Source organism: Python bivittatus, unplaced genomic scaffold (genome assembly GCF_059951505.1).
Source record: "Python bivittatus isolate LINGU-HERP-01145 unplaced genomic scaffold, Pbiv_v1 ctg000310_np1212, whole genome shotgun sequence".
NCBI lineage: Eukaryota > Metazoa > Chordata > Lepidosauria > Squamata > Pythonidae > Python > Python bivittatus.
Window position 1 is genome coordinate 2,703,615 of NW_028277054.1, and position 21,072 is coordinate 2,724,686.

General features: G+C 44.4%; 1 protein-coding gene across 1 annotated transcript in view; it reads left to right on the forward strand.

The window, feature by feature from the left end:
• The window catches only part of CATSPERG (catsper channel auxiliary subunit gamma), a 33,271-nt gene that overhangs the window by 4,259 nt on the left and 7,940 nt on the right, over positions 1-21,072 (forward strand). The window contains exons 5-20 of the mRNA XM_088139825.1: positions 2,037-2,163; positions 2,494-2,563; positions 4,101-4,256; positions 5,657-5,828; positions 7,443-7,580; positions 8,159-8,224; positions 8,397-8,507; positions 10,427-10,477; positions 12,074-12,203; positions 12,376-12,487; positions 12,970-13,134; positions 14,122-14,240; positions 16,149-16,362; positions 17,472-17,534; positions 17,817-18,000; positions 19,837-19,964. Of these exons, the coding sequence (XP_087995951.1) occupies positions 2,037-2,163; positions 2,494-2,563; positions 4,101-4,256; positions 5,657-5,828; positions 7,443-7,580; positions 8,159-8,224; positions 8,397-8,507; positions 10,427-10,477; positions 12,074-12,203; positions 12,376-12,487; positions 12,970-13,134; positions 14,122-14,240; positions 16,149-16,362; positions 17,472-17,534; positions 17,817-18,000; positions 19,837-19,964 (2,006 nt within the window). The remainder of the gene's footprint in view (positions 1-2,036; positions 2,164-2,493; positions 2,564-4,100; positions 4,257-5,656; positions 5,829-7,442; positions 7,581-8,158; positions 8,225-8,396; positions 8,508-10,426; positions 10,478-12,073; positions 12,204-12,375; positions 12,488-12,969; positions 13,135-14,121; positions 14,241-16,148; positions 16,363-17,471; positions 17,535-17,816; positions 18,001-19,836; positions 19,965-21,072) is intronic.

Consider the following 21,072-nt stretch of genomic DNA (forward strand, 5'->3'; position numbering starts at 1 on the left):
TGTTGCATCATATTCATTAGATGGTGGTTAAACAAACCATGGTCTAGAACAATGTGTGAATTCAGTCACATATTGTCCTAAATAAGATGGCCTCTTTGGTTTTGCTTTAGGGAGTTGGTAATTCCAGCAAATTGTAGTTATTAAACCATGGCTTAAATGCAGAATGTGAAGCTAGCTGCTGCCTTACTCATTTGCTAGATGATGTAAAGCTCTGCCTCTAATATTGTGGGGAGCAGGTATTTGTTGGGCTATAATTTTCCCTTTGTTTTAGTGATGTTCTGCTTTCTGGAACAGTAGGCCCACGCCCTCGAGACTGGTTTTGTTTGTTTGTTTGTTTGTTTGTTTGTTTATTTATTATTTTTAACCACCACGTCTTAATCACAAAGAGAGAGTAACTGCATGTGTAATAGAGTTCTTTGATGCATGTCTGAGCACTATTTTTCTGCAGTCACCTAGAAGTGGGATTAAAATAGCAATTGCGTACCACACTTAGACTATTGCTATTTCATCTGCTAATTTTCATCCCCAGAGGCACGATCCTTCTTTAACATTTACTCAGATGTACGTCCTATTGCAGTAAACGTCCCCTGCTTTTGCCCACTTTTATTTTATTTTTGTGAACGCAATTTTGCAATTGCAATTTTGATTATGCAAAAGTAAATTAAAAATTAAATTAAAAATGGCTCAGCCTGCACAGAGGAAAACTATAATTAAATTATCAGGAAATAGGAATTAACTAATTAAGGGCCAATTGAAGAATGCTAGTTAGGTGAGAAGGCAATTAATTCCCAGGGGCAAATTGTTTTAAAACAAAGGGACCAAGAAGAATGTGTATATTTTAAAGAATTTATTTCTTGGCATATTTATATAAAGCTTTCTACGTCTATGCAGCTTGAGAGGATGCTAGCTCTGACAAGTTTTGGTAGCAGCTTGAGAATCCAGATGGCATAGGTCTTTATAGTGGTAACCCTCTCTATGAAAAAAGCCACACAGCGTGTCTGAGAGAATAGGGGAAAGAACCCACTGGCATGGAGTGATTGAGCAGTATCATTTGATTTTGCTCCCAAAATTGAAACAAAGAAAACTATCCCAGAAACTGGGTGGATTTCTGCACATGCTCTACGTAGGGTAGCCGATGGAGACCGCCTGGGAGGTGCACATGGTAGAAGTGATGAGAACCCAGAATCACCTAACACCAGCATCGGTTGACAATACGTTTCCAAGTACAGTTCAGAGTATTGCTCAAAGACCCTTGGGTTTGAATAGAACTAAGCCATCCAGCGCGTGTGTGTATGAGAGTGAGAGAGAGAGAGACCGTGTGAAGGAAATGGAGGGGAAGGATTGAGAAGAGGCCCCCATATTTGGGGACCATGGGAAGGAAGCACTGCAAAGAGATTCTGCCTTAATTAACTTACATATTTCAAGATGAGATATTTATCCTGAGTGCATTAAAAATGCCTTTCCAAAATCTATATGGGACTGGATTCTTGGATTTGTTTGACAGTATGCATCCGGATTAAGCATGTTGAGGGTTCCCCTTTGTGAAATCAGGGGTGGGGGGCGTGAGAAAACTAAGTTGTTCAGTCTTTGCCCAGGAGATTTGGGGTGGGATCTTCCTGATTGACCTCCAGAAAAGAGATCAAAAGAGAACTGTGCTGGAGAACATTTAATTTATACTGGTGCTGGGATGGGTACCAAGGTGAAGCACTGTGTATTGAGGCAGTTTGGTGTTTAACTTCTGACAGTCCAGGGGGAGCTGGGCAGTAAAATAAATAAATAAATAAATAAATAAATATGTAAACAAATATACACCCTGATACCAGCCAGTATTAAGGCAAATGATGACTTTACTTGGTATGTCACACGTGTCTGCCACAAGCCTCTAGCAAGTAGTCTGCTGATGTATATTTCCATATGAAAATAATATAAAAATAATTCCTCTGTCTGGTAACACAGGGTAGATTTCTGCTCATGTAGGTATTTCAGCAAGTACCTCAGCCTGGGTGACCTGTTACTCTCTGTCTCTCCTAATTCAGAAGGTTGTGATAGTGAGGAAGTTTGCAAGATGTTTTGGCTCACCCCCATGCCCTTCCTGAATGGCAGCGTTGTGACACAAGTCTTGGTGAAGAGCAATGGCCTTGGCCTCCCTATAGACAATAGGAGGTAAGAAGAGGCTGGGGATGATTGTCTTCTAGACTTCCCTTTGCTAAACTCTTCCAACGAGGAAATTAGTTCCAGTTGCCTTTTGATTTCTCCCTTTCCAGAATGTCTCCTGCAGTGGCCATAAGATAATTTTATTCTGAACTAGCTGACTTCCCTCTGCCTTCCCCATTTCTTTTTCCTTTTGTTGCAGGTCTCTCTGACCCAACTTTCATATTACAGTATATGTGCAGTATTATATACAGTATAATTTGCTTTGGCAGACAAGTTATCCATAAATGTTGTACCTGAAATATTCATAAGCACATGCTTCCTCTTTTACCTTCTTCCTAGGTTCTACTTTAATATTAATGGATTTATGGAACCCGCCCAGAAAACGGAGAAATTCAGGATTGGGAAAAAGGTGACTTGCTGGGGTCTAGGGATTGTGAAAGGAGGCATACAATGCTAGAGATGAGTCAGTGGCCTTAATAAGTGAGCTTGTGTTCTACAGTGCAAAGACATATTCAGGTTCCCCTGGCCAGAGGTCATGCCTGCAGCCCCTTTCAGTTGTGGATCCAGCAGTTACTTTGGAAACGTTCAGCTGGAGAAAGGAAGATGCGGAGCCACAGTTAAGGAAACTGCTATAGGCTTGCCAATCTTTCTGTGACTGGGCACTTTCCTCTGAAGGGTCTTCACGCAGAAGATCTCTCCACTTTTCTTAAAAACTTGAAACTAACTATTGTGACTTCAGGGCCTTTCCCTAAAGTTCAGTTAAAGTGCTTCTTAAACTGGCACAAAACTAAACCAGCATCCAATTTGGTGCCTCCACCACTGAGCTCTACCCTGATCTATAGCTTCCCTCCTAGCTTGCCACTTGGTGATGGTGCATTGATTTCAGGTAGACAAAGGGCCATGTTAAGCAAAGCCATTCATTAAACCTTTCAGCTTTGCAGCCCTCCCAGCTTCTTGCCAGCCGATGGAATACCATCTGCCAGTCCTAGTATTGCTGTGGTTTTCACGGATGGCTAGGCTCACAGTTTTAGCCATCATGCAAAATCTGGTAGGTCTCCAAACCCTCCAGACTAATGTTTCTCAACTTTAACAACTTTAAGATATGTGGACTTCAACTCCCAGAATTCCCTAGCCAGCATGGCTGGCTGGGGATTTCTGGGAGTTGAAGTCCACATATCTTAAAGTTGCTAAGGTTGAGAAACATTGCTCCAGATGATTAATGGGGTGGGGAGCTGCCTGGTAAAGAGGAACCTTTTGCTTTACCAGGCAGCCTAGCCAGTCCTGCAGATCATCTTTCCAGGAACATTGTTTTGACAGTAGATTTATTGCAAAGAGTGCTAACCTCATGCTAAAAACAAGCCTGCTGGGCAGCGAATCCTCTTCAGCTTTACCAGACATCCATCGATCAGTTGTCCAGAGACCTTGTTTTGAGTGCTTACTTATTGGGGCCCACTGCACAGCTGATCAGCCTACTCTGGAAGGTGGACAGTTTGGTCTTCCCAATTTACCACAGCCCGCTGGGCAGCTGACCTGTGGATTTTGTGAGGTGGTGGGTACAGCTAATGAGGCTGATGTGAATGAGACAGACACTCTGGCTTGCCAAAACAGAGCGTCCCTGGAGGAGAGTATGCTGGAAACAGAGGGGAGATGAAGACAATATCATGCAGAAGAAAAAGGGTTGCCAAGGCATGTTTGTCCTGTGCTTAACTGCACAGTGGGGAATGCCCTGAATCTTCCCATCCCAGAACAAAAAGAACCTCTCCTTGCATGTAGAAAACTAACCCATCAGAAAGTAGGTGCAGGTGAGCTGCTGCTTACTCTACAGCCCGCAGTGAGGAGCGGTATGGTCCAGCTAAACTCTACCTGCTTCATGTGGAATCAAAGGTTTTGTGCTGATGGGCAAACACTGAGCAATGTCTTTTAACCCCCTCTCTTGTTGAGTACAGTTGTACATCTTGAAGGGTATCCTATCTCTGAAAGACCCATCGCGTCCTTTGTGGGCTACTTACCAGCGAGCGCCTGTGCTTATCCTGGGAGGCATCCCTGAGAAGAAAGTTGTCCTCATCTCAGATACAGCCTTCGAAACGTACCACCCAATAGAGGTAAATAGGGAGAAAAATGACTACAATCTGGTGTCCCATTTGGGGTTCCCTCAATGACTTCCAAAGCTGGGTTATAAAATTGCCAGCTCTGGGGTTGCGAATAGAGGATTAAACGTGGCAGGGGTGGCAAGCGGGCAGTCCCAGATCACGTCCCTGGTATCTGCAGTTCAAAGGCTGGATGGCTAAGTTGGGAAAGATGTTCTTGTTTGGGACGGCTGTTGCCAGCCACATGAGGAGCCAACAATGGTGGGATAGCATACAACTTTTGAACCAAAATGCTGAAGAACCTGACCCTTCCCCTAACACACTCTTGACCCGTGGGAGAGTCATTCACTCCTTACATAACTCAGTTACTTCTTCCAGCTTTTGGGGCATTCAGGAATGAACAGCTTAGCTGACCTAATATTTTGATTTCTAATCCTCTTAGTGTCATTAGTGTACGGGGTGCTTTACAGAATTTATGAGGTAGAAATGGACAGGTCCTGTCCACCCGGAATATATGCAGGAAAAAGTGTCTTTTCTGCTGTTCTTAGGACAGGAATTGTGCATTTCAGCCTAGGAGGAGCTGACTGAGGTCAAAGGATAACAAGAATCCCCAAGGACTAGACCAAGTTCCCACACATTTTCATTTGTTTCATTTTATTTGTGGTAATAATACTGCCCTAAATGGACCAGTGGCCCTACTAAAAATGAACCAGTTTTAATGTCAAAGCCTTACATGATGGTCAAATCGTCCAACTTGTGTATGAGTTTGGCTCCTTTTTTGTTAGCTTCCAAATAATGTGGGGCTGCTCATTGGAGGGCTTCTCTTCTTATGAGCGAATGTATCTCAGGAAGCATTCTTCTTAAAATATCCATCTGTTTTCTGTGGCCATGAATAATAGCTCTGAGTATAAATGTCATATGTTACTTCATACAGTTATGATACACAGGAGAAAAGTGTCTTCATCCTGCCCTTGGCCTTATGTCACATGGGAATGCACTTCAGCCATGTAGATTTTAAGATTTCCTGTGTTCAAGCATCTTCAAATATTCTCTCCCTTTCAGGAGCTTAAAGAACTGTAGTTCTGTGATCAGAGGGTAGAAAGTTCACAACACTCTATCAGTAGCAAACTACAAGGTCCAGAAGTCCCTGAGAGGTGTTAAACATAGCAGCAACTCATCCTGTTACTAGAGTAGAAAATGGCCCTCCAGAGGTTGCTAAACTCCAGTTCCTGTCCACTGCAGACAACCAGGCCAGTGCACAATGTTGATGAAGGTTTTAGTTCTACACCTCTGGAGGGTTACAGGCTGCTGCCCACGTGGATGACAATACAAAGAAATGCATTTTCCCCAGTTGGAGATGCCCCCATCTCTGCTCAGCACACGGCTTGTGCCTTTTGTCTCCTGTTCTGCTACAGGTGGGCATTGACAGCTGCTGGATCGGCTCCATTTCATGCCCGCAGGGAAAATTCTCCTCCTCCATTGTAGACACCATTGCTACTGAAAGCACTCTCTTCATCCGACAAAACCAACTGGTCTATTACTTTACAGGGCATTATCCTATTTTGCACCAAGCGACCAAAGGTTCTGGTACGTGAGCCTAAAAAAGCCAAAGGTCCACCTGCACCTGCACTACGCTCCCAGGAGTTTTTGGCAGTGTGGCATTACCAGGAAGGTCCATAATCAATCAGAAACAAAGCTTTCTGCCAGCGAGTCTATTCAACCCATTTGATTCCTCGCATTCCCCCTTTACCCCAAGCGTTATTAAGATTCTAGAAACTGAACGACCTATAATTACATGTGGAAATGTGACTTCCCCTTATTTAAGTAGGTCCTCTTGAATCCCATGGGACTTACCTCTTAATAAATGGCCTAGATTGCAGCCTTAGCTTTGGCTTGAGACTGGGCTACCAGCTGGCGTGGGACGAGTCAGGAAAATGAATGCCGCTGCCAGCTTCTTTCACCTTTCCTAATTGGCTGCTCCTCTCTGCAGGAACAATCAGGGGTCTCCACAGAGGGACTGGTAATCAAAAAGTCAATATGACGGCTGTAACTGTGTGACTGAAGCCCTCTCCCTGCACCTTTTTACCTGCTTCTTGGAGAACATGAAAGCTCCAGCAACTCCTTCCATGGTTTGTTTAGTGCAGCTTTTCTCAACTTTGGCAACTTGAAGATGGGTGGACTTCAAGTTACCAACGTTGAGAAGCGCTGGTTTCGTGTGATGTGCAAAGCAGGAAGTCCATTTTCCTTTCCTTCTCCAATGCCAGCACCACAAACCCTGGCGTGTCTTTGTTTTCCAAGTCCTTTGTTTCTTTGAAAGAGAGAAGCCAGAGATTTCCACTGAGGCATCAAAACTTTAAAAAGTCACAGCTTCTAGGCGTTCTTTTGCTGCTTCTGCTGGCTGGAGATACCCAAAGGCAGCTATGAGCATGTCAGGTTTAGCCCAAAGAACTCCAAGAGACAATACAAATCCAGTTCTACTGTGTTTATTAGCTATAACCTCTATACCAGTGTTGTCCAAACTTGGCCACTTTAAGACGAGTGGACTTCAACTCCCAGAATGCTGGCTGGAGAATTTTGGGAGTTGAAGTCCACTCATCTTAAAGTGGCCAAGTTTGGACAACACTGCTCTATACAGAAAATCTCCCCAGACTGAAATCTAGCTCCTAAGCTAGCTAGCCACAACACCCTGAATTCCTCAGGGAGGTGCCAGCCTCATCCTCTTGATCTTCCCACACTCCTCGGGTGAACTAAGAACACGCTTATCTCCCTGAACCTGGCCTTCATAATTCCATTCCATCACAGAGCATTCTGTGCCTTAGCACGTTTGCAATCATGGGGAGCTTGAACTCTTTGAAATTCTGATGTATAAATGAAGAGACTAAATTTTTAGAGGGAAGGACTAATTGAGTGATTATGTGCCATCAAGTTGTTGTCGGCGCTTGGCGACCACATAGATTTTCTCCATGGTGATCTGTCCCTAACTTGGTCCTTCAGCTCTTCCAAGGGTGCCTCCATTGCTGCTGTAACTGAGTCTCTCGACCTTGCTACTGGTCGTGCTCTTCGTCCCTTTTAGAGGGAAGAAGCACATTGCAAAAAGCAAGAGGTTTCTTGGTAATGGCAGAAGTGAGGTTTCTTTTTTGGAAACATCTTGTAACGACAGCTTCCCGAGACCTGCCCTTTCTCACTCTGCTACTCCTTTAGAACTGTGGACACGTATCTTGAACAACGTCTGTGTGAGGAAGCTGGTTCCAGTATTATTCCCTGGAAACGATAGTGAATATGTGATTGCCATTGGTGGTGGCGTTCAGCAAGGGGAATTCTTTCTTATAACTTGCAAAGGTATTGTGTTAAACGTAGTGGAGACTTTGTATAAAATGAACTGGGTTTAGCCTGAGGGACACTGCTCTTCCATTGTCCCATACAATGAACAGAGTTCAGAGATACGGGATCCAGAAAGGCAGATCCACATAACTGGCATAATTTGAAATCTATAGAATCTGGGGGAGATCTCAGTGAAGTAATTGAGATGGATACATGCAAAAGTGCTTTTCCGTTCATATTTGAATGGCTTGTCATTGTTGTCTAATATCTGTATTATATTTTGTTTCAAGGTCTGGAGACCAGAATATCTTTGATGACCTGTGAAAACATTTTTCAAGACTTTTGTTATTGAGCAATAGATAACTGTAATATGCAAAGAAACAAAGCAAAGGGAAATGTGCAGGGCTTGGACAAAGAAATAGGTGGAGCCAAGACAAGAATTTGATTGGATTGGATACTATACAAGATCTGATCAGATGTGCTTTAATTTGCATCTAAATGTAATTAAAATAACATTGCAGCATTTTGCCACCATGAATGGAGAGTGTACGCGCAGGGAAGGAAGAACTCAGTCTGTTTTTCTCCTGTTTTTTTAGATGGAGTTGTGAAGGCAAGTCCTTCTTTAAAGGAAGATAAGAGGACAGTATGCGACTTTATATTTAGTAGGTCCTTCTCTGGTTTTAAAAGTTGCCTTTCCCTTCCCCTCTGGGTAGTTTCTTCAAGCCTGGGCTGCTGTAGAGAGTTCGGGAACCAGTGGCAACCCTTTGGGGTGGGTGCATCTGACCTCCCTTCATGCGTTTCTCCAAAGGTTGCCTGATGTTTCCTTTTCTCCAGGTCATAGCTGCTCCATTTTATGGGCCTCTTTCGTCATGGATGAAAACGTGTTCTATCTGCTGGTGACTGATTTGTCAACCAATAGTTCTTACGTTGTGTCATTTCAAAGAGGTGATAATGCTTGAATCCATTTATTGTTGTTGTGGTTGTGGTGGTGGTTGTTGTTATACTTCAACCTCGCACTATGTATAAAAAGGTATGCTCAAGAATGGGATTCAATCTAATAGGAATAGCACTGGATTGTCGAAGGCTTTCACGGACAGCATATGAAGGCTGGTGTGGGTCTTCCAGGCTGTGTGGCCGTGGTCTTGAAGTTTTGTTTCCTAACGTTTCGCCAGCACCTGTCACCGGCATCTTCAGAGTGCAGGAGCACAGACAGGAGCAGTTCTCTCTGTGCCCAGGGTGAGGTGACCCTTTTGTGGGTATTTGGGGGGGGGAGGGGAAAGGGGGGGATTGGGGGGGGTGTTGGGTTACTGAGTGGCTGCTTGTTTTGGTGTCAGCATCTGTGTGTATCTTCCTGGGGATTAGGCAGGGTTTTTTCTTCTATTGAATACCCACAAAAGGGTCACATCACCCTGGGCACAGAGAGAACTGCTCCTGTCTGTGCTCCTGCCCTCTGAAGATGCCGGTCACAGGTGCTGGCGAAACGTTAGGAAACAAAACTTCAAGAACACGGCCACACAGCCTGGAATAGCACTGCTTAGGGATGGATGATGTCCTCCCTTCCTCCCTTGGACTGCCCCAGAAATGAGCTACTGCTTGCTTCTCTCTGAATCCTGAAGAATCTCTGCCAGTTATCATAAACAATACAGACCTCAGTGAACCAGTAGTCTGAAGGGCTATGAGCCAAGCACTGGAGGGAGAAATCTGGACTCCAGCACAGGCCTGTTTGGAACCATTTCAAGACACTTGGAAGAAGATGGTTACCTGATGACCAGGTTGTACAATATTAGCATGGTCCATGCTACTGTAGGTTATGTTAGTCAGTGCCTCAGGCTGTGGATCCCCAGGCTAGGGAGAAAAAGTTTACATCTTTCCTGGGATCTCCACATGTTTGAAGATCAATCCTGAATGATGCAAATTCACTCTGAAATTGGCCCACGTAGTTTAGAATATCACTTGATTATTCAGTCAACACTGATTCTGCCCATAATGTAAACTGCCCATCAAACTGTGGGTTTGATTTTTGAACACTTAGTTACATATAATAAAATTTGAATATACAGTAGATGTGTGGAGCCATCCTAATTTGTTCACCTGTTAGTAATATTAGGGGAGCTTAACTATAGACTATAGGTGTATTACTACTCCAAAAATCATCTTGTTCCAGTGTAGCAGCTCAAGTCAGAAGGTATGGCCTGCAGCCTTTGGTCACTCAAAAGTTCCCCATGCTGGTTGGGTAATTCTAGGAGTTGAAGTCCACGCATCCAAAAGTTGCTGAGGTTGAGAAACACGGGCTTAAAACATTTGCATCAGGCAGGGAAACAAGAATTTGCAACAAGTTCTTTCGAATACCTTTTTTGGTCTGGAAAGGCTGGCCAGGGTACACCATATTGATTGAATTGCACGCCTCAAAATATTGCTGCTTCTCATTCAGAGTTGCATCTCATTCAGGTTGCTTTTCCATTCAGATAGGCCCAGTGGCAGAATGCCGAAGCAGCAGCTCCTCCAGTGAAGTGCTTGAAAGACCCACACTTGCAGGATTGCAAAACACCTGAGAGAGTGAGACCCAAGAATGCTCCTCAGTAATGCACTGTCAGCTCTATACTGAGGGGCTGATTAGCATGGTCAACTCTGGAGGGCTCTATCTGGTTCTGCAAATGGTGCATTGCCTTCTTCAACACCTATGAAAGATTGTGGTGTTGCTCTTTGGAGTCATTCAGTACATTAAGAAATAGCCTGAACACCTAAGGGATTTGGCTAAGGCGGAGCTACGAACTGTCACAGGAAGCAGCTGGCTGTGAACTGTGGCTATAAGCTGGCTGTTTGTTTTCACACTCTGACCTCTATTTTCTTTGCTCCATTTGTAGATAAGGAAGTATTTCAAGAAATATATGAAATCCCTCAACTTGTTCCTAAGGGTAAGAACCACAGTGTTTGGGGGTTATTAAATCCACTTGGAATATTAATATTAATAATAATAATAATAATGCCACCCAACTCTCAATGACTCTGGGCAGCTCACAACAATCAAACGAAGAAATGACAATTAAACCAATAAAAGATGAAAGATGCAAGAACAACAGACCAGGTGAAAACTAAGGGAGGGGTCTCCCTGTCCCTCGTCAAAGACCCGGGTGAAGAGCCAGATCTTCACTGCTTCTCTAAACAAGAGCAGAATGGGGGCCATCCGGATCTTGGGGGAACCTCGTTCCAGAGGGCAGGCGCTGTCACAGAGAAGGCATGCTTCCAGGATCCCAATAGGTGACATTTTTAATCGAAGGAACCAGGAGCACACTAACTCTGCAGGATCAAATTGGCCAGGCAGATGTGGGAGACAGGCGGTCCTTCAAGTAACCAGGCCCTCTGCCGTGTAGCACTTTATAGCTCACAACCAGCACCTTCAATCGCACCCAGAAGCAACCTGGTAACCAGTGCAGCTCGCGGAGTAGAGGTGTTACATGGCCATATTAAGGCATGCCCATTACTGCTCATGCTGCTGACTTCCCCAGTGTACTCTGTGCCTGTGAAGCCAGAAAAAAATAACGCTCTGGAATTGCTAGAATTTTTTAAGGCACGTTTCAGCCTGCTGTAGCCTGTTTGCTCACTGTAAGACCAAGGCGGTTGGGATAGGGAACCCTTTAAAGCAACTTGTAGGTAAAAGGAGAAGAGTGAAACTGTAATTAGAATAAGGTTGAGGTAGAAGTGGGCAGAAGAAGGCAACTCAACCAGAGGTAAAAATTGCTGAAGCAGTTCCCTTACAAGGATCAGTGTTTGGTTTGAATGTTGTTTTGTTTTGTCTTTTTAAAAAGGCAAATAAGGGTAAGACATGGTCAAGGATTGTAAAATTATGCCTGGTCTGGGATAAACAGACAGGAGAAGCATTTTTTTTTCTGTTCTTGTAATGCTAGAAGTAAGGTTAACCAATAAAGATGATTGGTGGGAGATTCATGAAGACGAGGAAGATTCTTTCAGGAGTTGGTGGGGGAGTAAAAACAGTTTACATTCATGCAACACGTGCAACGCATGTCTCAAAGGGTTAGGGCTTCAGTCATGCTCACCATTGTAAATTTTTTGACCCTCACCCCTTGTGGATGGCCCTGACTTCTTTTCATAATGCACCAACTGGATAATGTTGAAAGAGAAGGAGACATTCATGGAGGAGAGGGCTCCTAGCCTGAACTGCACAAGATAGGATGTTGATTTGCATTAAAAGTATGTGTGGTAATTTATGAACAATCACTGCACATTGGATAATTATCATTCCTTTCAGCATTGCCTCTCTGCTGAGTCTCTTGTTCAGGCGCTGTACTGTTACCTCCTTTAAGGGTCTTCTAGCTTTCAGGTGGACTTGAGGTTCAGGACAGTTGCCTTCAAACTAGGGATTGTCCTCAGATGAATAGGGGATGTACACGTAGAACAAAGGGAGGAAGAAGAGACAGTCCTTTTCCTTTGTAGTCATCCTGCAACTGCCACTGAAAACCCTCCTTTTGACAGTTCTCTCCCCTTCTCGGCAGCCTCTGATAAAGGGTTTGTGATGCTCCTGGGCACCGAGCTGTACACAAATACAACCCTGATCCCACGAGGCTTGGCTTACAACTGCTTCAGTAAGGCTTTTTATATCTGGGGGAACGTTATCTTGCAAAGGTAAGCGTCTCATTCCTATGCTGAACTCTATGAGTTACATACAGAGTCCAAAGGGGTCACTCAACCAGTAGAAACAAATGGGAATACAAGAAGGAAGGCGTCTCTCCGGGGAAATTGGCCCATTGTTCAGCCTAACGACAGCCATTTTGCTCTTTCTTGCTCTCCTTTCCAGCCATGATAGATTGAACTACATATACCTTTCCAACTTCCCAAGTCATTCTCCAATCAAGGACTTTGTTCTGTCTTTTACTGGGCTTCTTGCCTTTGTGACAGACCTGGAGGAGGTATGTCTGTTTATGTTCCTTACAGATCCAGGGGATGGGTATTTCTGAGTGCTGTGGGAAGTGGGCCATCCCTGGTTATTTTCCCTACTTTCTGTTTTACTCTTTAGTCTGTGTAGAATTCTCAAGGGAGCAAACCATGTTTGTTAAAGTAACAAAATCAATAGCAGCGCAAATTTTCCCAACTGGTACCTACTTGGCTATATTTCTCCAATACACCTGGAAAGGCTGTGTTGGATTTTGGAGAAGGCTGGTCCTGGAGGAGCTGAAGGAAGATTTTTCCAGTCCTATGAATCTGTGGTTATAAGAAGGAAAGGGCAAATGGTTAAAGTCAGCCAAACTTTTGCTTTCAACTAGATTTTCTGAGATTTGTTAATCATCTCTTGTTAGTCTGTCAATTGTTCTGCTGCATCTCCAGCTCAGGCACGTGTATGCAAATGCACATACTAGATTTTGCATGGACACCATTTTTTTTCTTGTCTTAGGTCTGGGTTTCCAGGGAGAGTGGCATAGCCTTTAAAAAGGTTTATCCTTCTGAGGCTTGGAACAAGTTCTATGCCATCCAAGTGATGCAGGGAGTTCAAAGCTATCCCCGATCAGCCAAGCATTCCATTGTCAGCATATTCTATGATACTGACGGACTGCAGGAGGTGGGTGAGGTGGGCAGCGGATGTGCCATTTGGGATCTCCAGGGGCTTTCTAGGAAGCAAGGGGGGCCTCCTTGCACCACTGCGGGGTCTTTATGGATTGGGATGGGGGATCTTGGGGTTTTTATTTATTTATTTATATATTTGATTTATACATTTAGTCCCCGGGTTAAGAACGCGCGGTTTACAGATGACCCATAGTTAAGAACAGAGCCTGTTGTAGCAAAATTCAAGTTAAATACTGGAGGTGAGATTGGCCCCCTCACTCCTGGCCTTTCAGAGGGATCTGAAGACCTGGCTCTGCCATCTGGCCTGGGGTGAGGAGGGGGATCATCAAGGGTGGGGTTGGCCAGTCCCTTAGTGGTCTGGTGTTGCTGCCTTGAACCATCAGCCTCCTGGATTTTTTCCCTTTCATTTTTGTGAATGTGTATTGTTATAGGTTTTAATTGTATATTTATTTATTGTTTTAACATGTTGTGAGCCGCCCAGAGTCCCCCACTGGGGGAAGATGGGCGGGGGACAAATTTAATAAATAAATGAAATAAATAAATAAATACACAATGATTCGAGTTAAATATGCAGTGGTTCGAGTTCATTACACAATGCTACTTACACAGTATTATACAATACTACTGTTCTGGCTGACATACACATTCGACTTAAAGACAGACTTTGGGAACCGAACTCATTCTTAAACTGGGGACTACCTGTATAGTCCCCATCTCACAAATATTACTCTAGGCAGCATGCCACCCTCCTGTTTATTATTACTGTTGTTGTAATTATCAACAACAACAGCAACAATAACTACAATAAATAATTGAAGTCAGATGGCCCAGATCCCCAGTCTCCAGGTGTCTCCAGACCCCATACTGCTTTATTCCTGCCAGGAGAGAAATAATGGCAAAAATGAGGCAAAGATTGTGACTTAGACTTTGAATCTGTGATTGTCAAATCAGCGTCCATTCTACTGGGCTCTTTTTCTTGCAGCTGGTTTACCTGGAGAATGATTCAGGCAGAGGAAAATTCATGAAGAGGCCATTCCCTCTGGATCACGTCCTGACGTATGACCTGTTGATCAGCACACCCCACAAAAAGATGATGTACAAGTGAGTGGAAGACAGACAGCTCTGAATTTTTCTAAAATGTCTGCCAGCACAGGAGACTTGCCAATGGAAGGGAGACCAAAGGCTGCTTGAAAGCAGCTCTTCAGCCCTGGCCCTGCTACCCTTTCCTTGACAAGTTCTGGGTCTCCTCCATCAGTTTGCCCTTCTCAACAGGTACAGTTGGATGTCATATTTCATCTAGAGGAGATCCGCCCCAAGAAATCAGGTGGTTCTTTTGCTTCCGGGTCCAATTCAAGGTGTTGGTTATTGCCTTTAAAGCCCTACATGGCATGGGTCCAGGTTACCTGAGGGACCATCTCGTCCCCATCACATCAACCTGTCCCATCCGGTCAGGCAGAGAGGGCATGTTGGGGATCCCATCAGTGGGGGAATGTCAGCTGGCGGGGCCCAGGAAGAGAGCCTGCTCTGCCATTGCCCCTGCCCTTTGGAATATTCTCCCCCCAGAGGTGCGGTGGGCCCCTACCCTCCTGGCTTTCCAAAAAGATTTAAAGACCTGGCTCTGTCAATGTGCATGGGGCAATATGGGCTCTACCTGCCCCTGAGGGTGGTTAGCCCCCTAACAGTGCTCCCTGGAAATACTCGCCAACTCTCCATCTTTCTTGGAACCTATTTATTTTTAGGACATTTTTATGTTGCATTTTAATGAATTTTATCTCTGCTGTAAACTGCCCAGAGTCGTTTCAACGAGATGGGCAGTGACAAATTTGGTAGGTAGGTAGATAGGTAGGTAGGTAGGTAGGTAGGTAGGTAGGTAGGTAGATAGATAAGCAAGCATCTGAGGAAGGTGAAGGAAAGTCAGGTGAATTTTGTTGAATATCGTAACAGGTCTTGTTTTTTCCCCCATTGCACACTGTATCGCTTTGGTGTTAGGGAGCAGATGAGGCTGCCCGGTTTTCTACTTGCAGGGACTTTTTGACATTGGGAAGTCTTCAGCCATGTCCCAACTTGTGGCAAGGGCCAGCTGAGGCACAAGGGAAGGAAAACTAGGGGTGGAGTTTCCAAGAGCAGGGTTCCTCAACCTTGGTGACTTGAAGATGTGTGGACTTCAACTGGCTGGGGAATTCTGGAAGTTGAAGTCCACACATCTTCAAGTCGCCAAGGTTGAGGAACCCTGTCCTAGAGAATCTTCTCGCTACATGCAGATGGGAAGTGTTTCCTGCTGGAATGTTTCAGTGGTAAATAACCAACGTGGTTAGACAGAATAGGTGACTGTACAATTTAAGTGAGTATTTTTAAATGCTCACTTGGAAAACTTTGTTCCACACAGAGTGCACAGTTGAAATCTAGGTGGTATTCCTACTGGGGTGGCCCACAAATGGGAGATTTCCACCCATTCATTTTTGTCACCCAGCATGGATCCCATTCATTCAGAAGAGTGCACAATGTCCCCCAAAGCTCATCTTGGTTCTTCCATTATTTTCATTTGCTGAGTGTAACCTGCATGCATCACCCACCTATGGCTTCTTACTTTCATATGCAGCCACAAGAACTAGATGATATCAATTCATGCCTTCTGACAATTGTTTTAGCCCTTTTATTTGTAATGAAATTGACAGGTTCATTTCCATGAATGCATTCATCAACTCTACTCCCCAATATCAGTCCACCTTCATTCACATGTGTGTGTGAAATTAAGTGAAAGGGGAAGTATGTAATAATTCACAGACATGTGACATACTACTTTCGTTCCTGTCATTTTTTAATTCATGCTCTTACCACTTACTATCTTCCATGTGCTGTGGTTGTCACCAGATGGGCCCTTCTACCATTCATCTCACTTGAAGGCCTCGTCCCATCCCTAATGCTTCAGTCAAAATCTAGGCAGCATTCTTATTAGGAAAGTCCACGAAACGGGGATATTTTGTTCCTAGCCCACTCCTTTGTCCCCAGTGGAAAAGACTACATCAGGTTCAGCCATCGCTGCCCATTTGCTGCATTGCGTGTGGTGGACCTGCCGCACCCCCAGCGCTTCACTCGAGTGGAGCATTACCGTGCCACGCCTCCGGACGTCTTGGAGAAAACAGGATTTCATCATAAGAAGTCACTCACTGTCTACCAGGGCCTGGTCTACCAGCTGCTTCAACTGCATTCATTGTATCACAGAGTGAGAACCACTTCCATTTCTCTGGGCACAAAAAGGGCAACCCGTGGCTGTAAAGACAGGCGTGGCCTGTCGGCTAACTTCAGCAGCCTTTGGGAAGAGAGTCATTTGACATCTCTGGAAAGAGGGATCTGTCCCGTTTTGGGCAACCCACTAGGTAGAAAGGAATAGGACAGAAATGCATGTGTGTGTAATACAGCACTTTTTAGAGCCAGGCTACCCACAGCACCTCTGTGTGGAGTCCACAGACCCACCCCCCTCATAAATAATGTTAAAAATGTTTAAGAATGGCAAAAATCCAATGAAGTTTCAGATAAAAACAAGCAAGATTTTAGCACTCTGCCACAAGGTTCCATGAGAAGAAGGTGATAAGATTTTGGGGCATTTTGATGAGGAGGTGGGGAGAGGGCCCATTGACTCAGCCCTGAATAAGCTTCAGAGATCCTAATCCCTGATCCAGCATCTTTTGCTAAGAAGCCCCAAAACATTTAATTTTCCCTGGACAAGAGGCTGATATCCTAACTGGGACACTGGAGGATTGGCCCCCATTCACTGTTTGGCCCTCCTCCTGGGCTGGTTATTCTTACTCCTAGGAACACAAGAATTTGCCTAGCTGGGAGTCAGATTAATCACCTAATCTGGTATTGTCAGCACTGACAAAGAGCAGCTTTCCAGGGCAGCAGGCAGGACATTTTCCCAGTTCTACCCTATTGCATTACTGGGTTGGCCAGAATCAGCAGGTTTGGTAGCATTTTAGCCCTTCTGCTGCTCTTCAGCAAATCAGATGCTAAGCCATTCTTCCATCCCATCGTCTGTTCTGAGGCCGGCTGAACTGAGTTTTTCCTTCTGTCTCCAAAACATACCTTATCAAATCCTTAGCCTTATTTAAAAAAATAATCCTGCAATTTTAAAAAGAGAAATACAGAGAAAGCCATTTACAAAAGCAAATGAAAAGTCATGTCCAACATGTTAATTAGCTGTTAGACTGTAGCATTAAAAGGAACAAAAAGAAAACGAAACAAATCAGGAAAAGCCCCAAAATAACATACTGTTGATATATATCAACTAGATATATTGCATATTCATTTAATCATTTAATATTGTCTCCCTAGCCTTATGCAGACCCAGTCCATGATCCCACTTGGCGCTGGTGGAAGAAGAAGAAAATATATGCAGTAAGGAAAAAAAAAAATGGGGCAGAAAGAACCTTTCTACTCTCTTAATCCTCTCTTTAAGCCTGACAAAATCAGAATTGCGGAAAAACAGTAAAACCCGCAACAAGAGCAAAATGAGTGAAACTGTGGGTTGGGTCACTGTGAAGCAGGCTGCTGCCTTCGCCTGCTCTTGTCGTAAGACTTGCTTAGTGTGAGTGCAAAAGGAAGCGAGCGTGAAAGATGCGGTCGTCCCTTCTGGAACTTACTGGCCTCTCCGTCCTCCTCCTCCCCCTCCTTTTCCAGGAGTACTATAACTACATGGCAAGCAACTGGAAATTGTTGGGGGGCATCCATGTTGAGATGGCCAACTATGTCAAAATTTACAACCTGATTCCAAACAACCGCCTGCCTGGAACGATCTACCTGGACAAGAATACAGCCTACACCTTTAGCGTGTTCCTGACCATCAGGACGGCCAGAGAGAGCAGTAAGGAGTAGTGGCTGATAAGGAGAACTTGTCCCCGAACATCACTCCCCCATTCAATTCCCTCCGTTATTGCTTGATCTAAAAGGCCTAGCCTGCTTCGTTAGTTATTATTCAGTATATTATGCATACTCCTCAGTTACCACATTGAGCATATTGTGGGAATGCAGAAACTAGGTGGCCTTGGCCACCCCCCTCTCCTTCAGCCTGGAATTTAGTTATTTATCTGTTCATTTGTTTATTTGTATGTCACATTTCTATAGCCGCCTGTCTCGCACAAAGCGAACGTCAGGGGAATCATCCTGTCCTGCCTTATCAGAGTCCGTATGGGGCAGGGTGAGGCCACCTCATTGGTTCAAAGGCATATTTGGATTTCTGTGAGCATTTGTTTATTTATACCAGTACATTTATGGCTGCCTATCTTGCAAGCAGCAACTCTGGGAGGCTAACGAAATTTAAAAATCAATAAAAAACAACCAGCCACAGAAATGTACATATAGTGGCAGCCAGGGACAGCAACAATCACAGCCATAGCATTCATCCCGCCGGCCCCCTTTAACCTCCCAAATTTCATGCTGGGGAAAACAGCCATATGTCGAAGACTCTCTGGAATGCTTGCAGAGTTGGGGCCAGCCAGATTTTGGGCAAGCGCTGCAACAGAAAATGCCTGGGACCCAGAGCGATCTCCTTCTCTTGGACCCGGTGGGGTGAGTAGAAACAACCAGAGGTCACGCTCCCAAAATGGCTTTTGTTGGAGATGTGCCTGTTCAAAGAATGGCTGCCAAAGACAATTCAGTCATTCTTTTACCCCAAAACTGACTGTACTGTTACCCAAGGATGAATAAGTGTTCCAGGATGCTCTCTGGCACCCCAAAGACATTACTACTTCCACTACTACTACTACTACTACTAATATAAAAAAGGTCAGGTGGACATCAAGGGCATCCGGGTTATGCAATCCGTGTTTGTGAATGTCCGAACAGCCTCTAAAAGTGCCATGCGATTGGTAAGCAGCTTTAAGTAGATTGACATGAGTTACTCTTTTGCTTTACGATATTTTCCAACCACGTTCTAGTTGTTTGGTACAAAGGGGAATGTCAGTTAAAACATGACAATTCATATCTATCTAAATAGAGTCTTTAAGCTTCCAAAGCAGGGAAGTTTTAATGAGGTGTAGTTCATTAACTTTACAATTGATAGTTCTGTAACTTTAGAAAAGGTTGTATGAAACATTACTTGTTAGTACTAACAATTTATGTCAAGCTCTGGTAATACTGTAATGATACTTGGCACACACACAGACACACTTTTTAAAAGGTTTACAAGGAGGATGGCCTTGTTACAGTTATTTTTGAGCCTTTCTGAGGGCTTTGAGTCAGTCTCATGGAGAGGAGGCACAGAGAACCCTCATAGAAGCCATGTAAAGAAATAGCCCGGCCAGTCCCCTCTGTTCATTTTTGCTGCCTTATTCTAAATGTGTGACGTCCTTTTTAGGGTGAAGTGACCTCAGTCCTAATGTCTGGCTTCACCCAGAAATCTGGACTAGACATAGATAAACAGGCAATCAGGGATACAAGAATTTCTGATAAGTAGCTGGATTATAGAAAAGTTAGATCAGCCATTGATGCTGTTGTGGTATCTTTCTCCTCCCTACACTATGTAATGGGCAGAATCCTCTTTGGGGCAGGAAGGACCGTTTCTATCTGTCCCTTTGTTTTCGATAACTGACTGGCATGGTATGAGGCTGTTTGTTTGAGTCTGAAACAGGGTCTCTCGGCTCCCCAGTGTTCCCAAGGGGGGTGCATCCTCAGTTGCTGTGCTCCTCTCTTTGGCCTGCAGTGGGAGATACGTCAGAGGAAAACTCCCTTCATTACATATGGCTGACTGTCATTTTGGCCCACCCCGAGTACGTCCAGGCAGAACTGCAGAGGCAGGAACTCATCAGCAGAGGCTCAGTGTTATATCGGGTAAGACACAGATTATCATTGATTCTATTTCTGTGTCACTCCTCCTTGCAGGGGAGCCCGAAGTGATTTACAAGAAAACCATCAAACCAACGTGCTTATAAAACACATACAAAATTTAAACTGGAATGACAGTCCCCACTTGCTGTCATCTAGAGATGACCAAGTAAATGCGATGTAGCTTCAGAGAGGGCTGGAATGGAAAGAGGTTTCTTCTGCTGAATGGACTGGGCGCAAAGACGTTTATCGAGCACTCTGCAGAGTGAACAACAATTGCCACAGCATCTCATTAGCCCGTCCCACCCGGTCAGGCAGAGAGGGCATGTTGCAGATCCCGCCAGCGAGGGAATGTCGGCTGGCGGGGCCCAGGAAGAGAGCCTGCTCTGCCATTGCCCCTGCCCTTTGGAATATTTTCCCCCCAGAGGTACAGCGGGCCCCTACTCTCCTGGCTTTCCAAAAAGATTTAAAGACCTGGCTCTGTCAGTGTGCATGGGGCGATATGGGCTCTACCCGCCCCTGAGGGTGGTTAGCCCCCTAACAGTGCTCCCTGGAATTACTTGCCAATTTTCTATCTTCTTGGAATTTATTTATTTTTAGGATTGTTTTTATGTTGTATTTCAATGAATTTTTATCTTCTTGTAAACTGCCCAGATTCATTTCACTAAGATGGGCAGTGACAAATCTGATGAATAAATAAATAAAAATAAATAAATCTTGGATAATCTCCCATTGAAGGAGAAATGAGCTACCGGCTCCTCCATGTTTAGATTGCAGGACCATTGTCCGAGTGGGGTTCAAGCTGGCTTTTTCCACCCTTGCTATCCATTTTCTAAAACAAACAAAAAGTTAGAATTCTGAATTGGGCAGTAACATCCTGGGTAGCTGGCCAATGTACTTGGTAGTCCTTTAGTGGATTGCACACAGACACCCAAGTTCAGCAGGGGACGAGGAGGAGGTTGTCATGTTGGAAAATGGAAGTCAATGGAAAGTTATGGATTACTTCTTGTCCATCCTTTTTACAGCTGTAAAAAGTTTCAGTGAGAAAAGTACAGAGTAGTGTTTCTCAACCTCAGCAAGTTTAAGATGTGTGGACTTCAGCTCCCAGAATTCC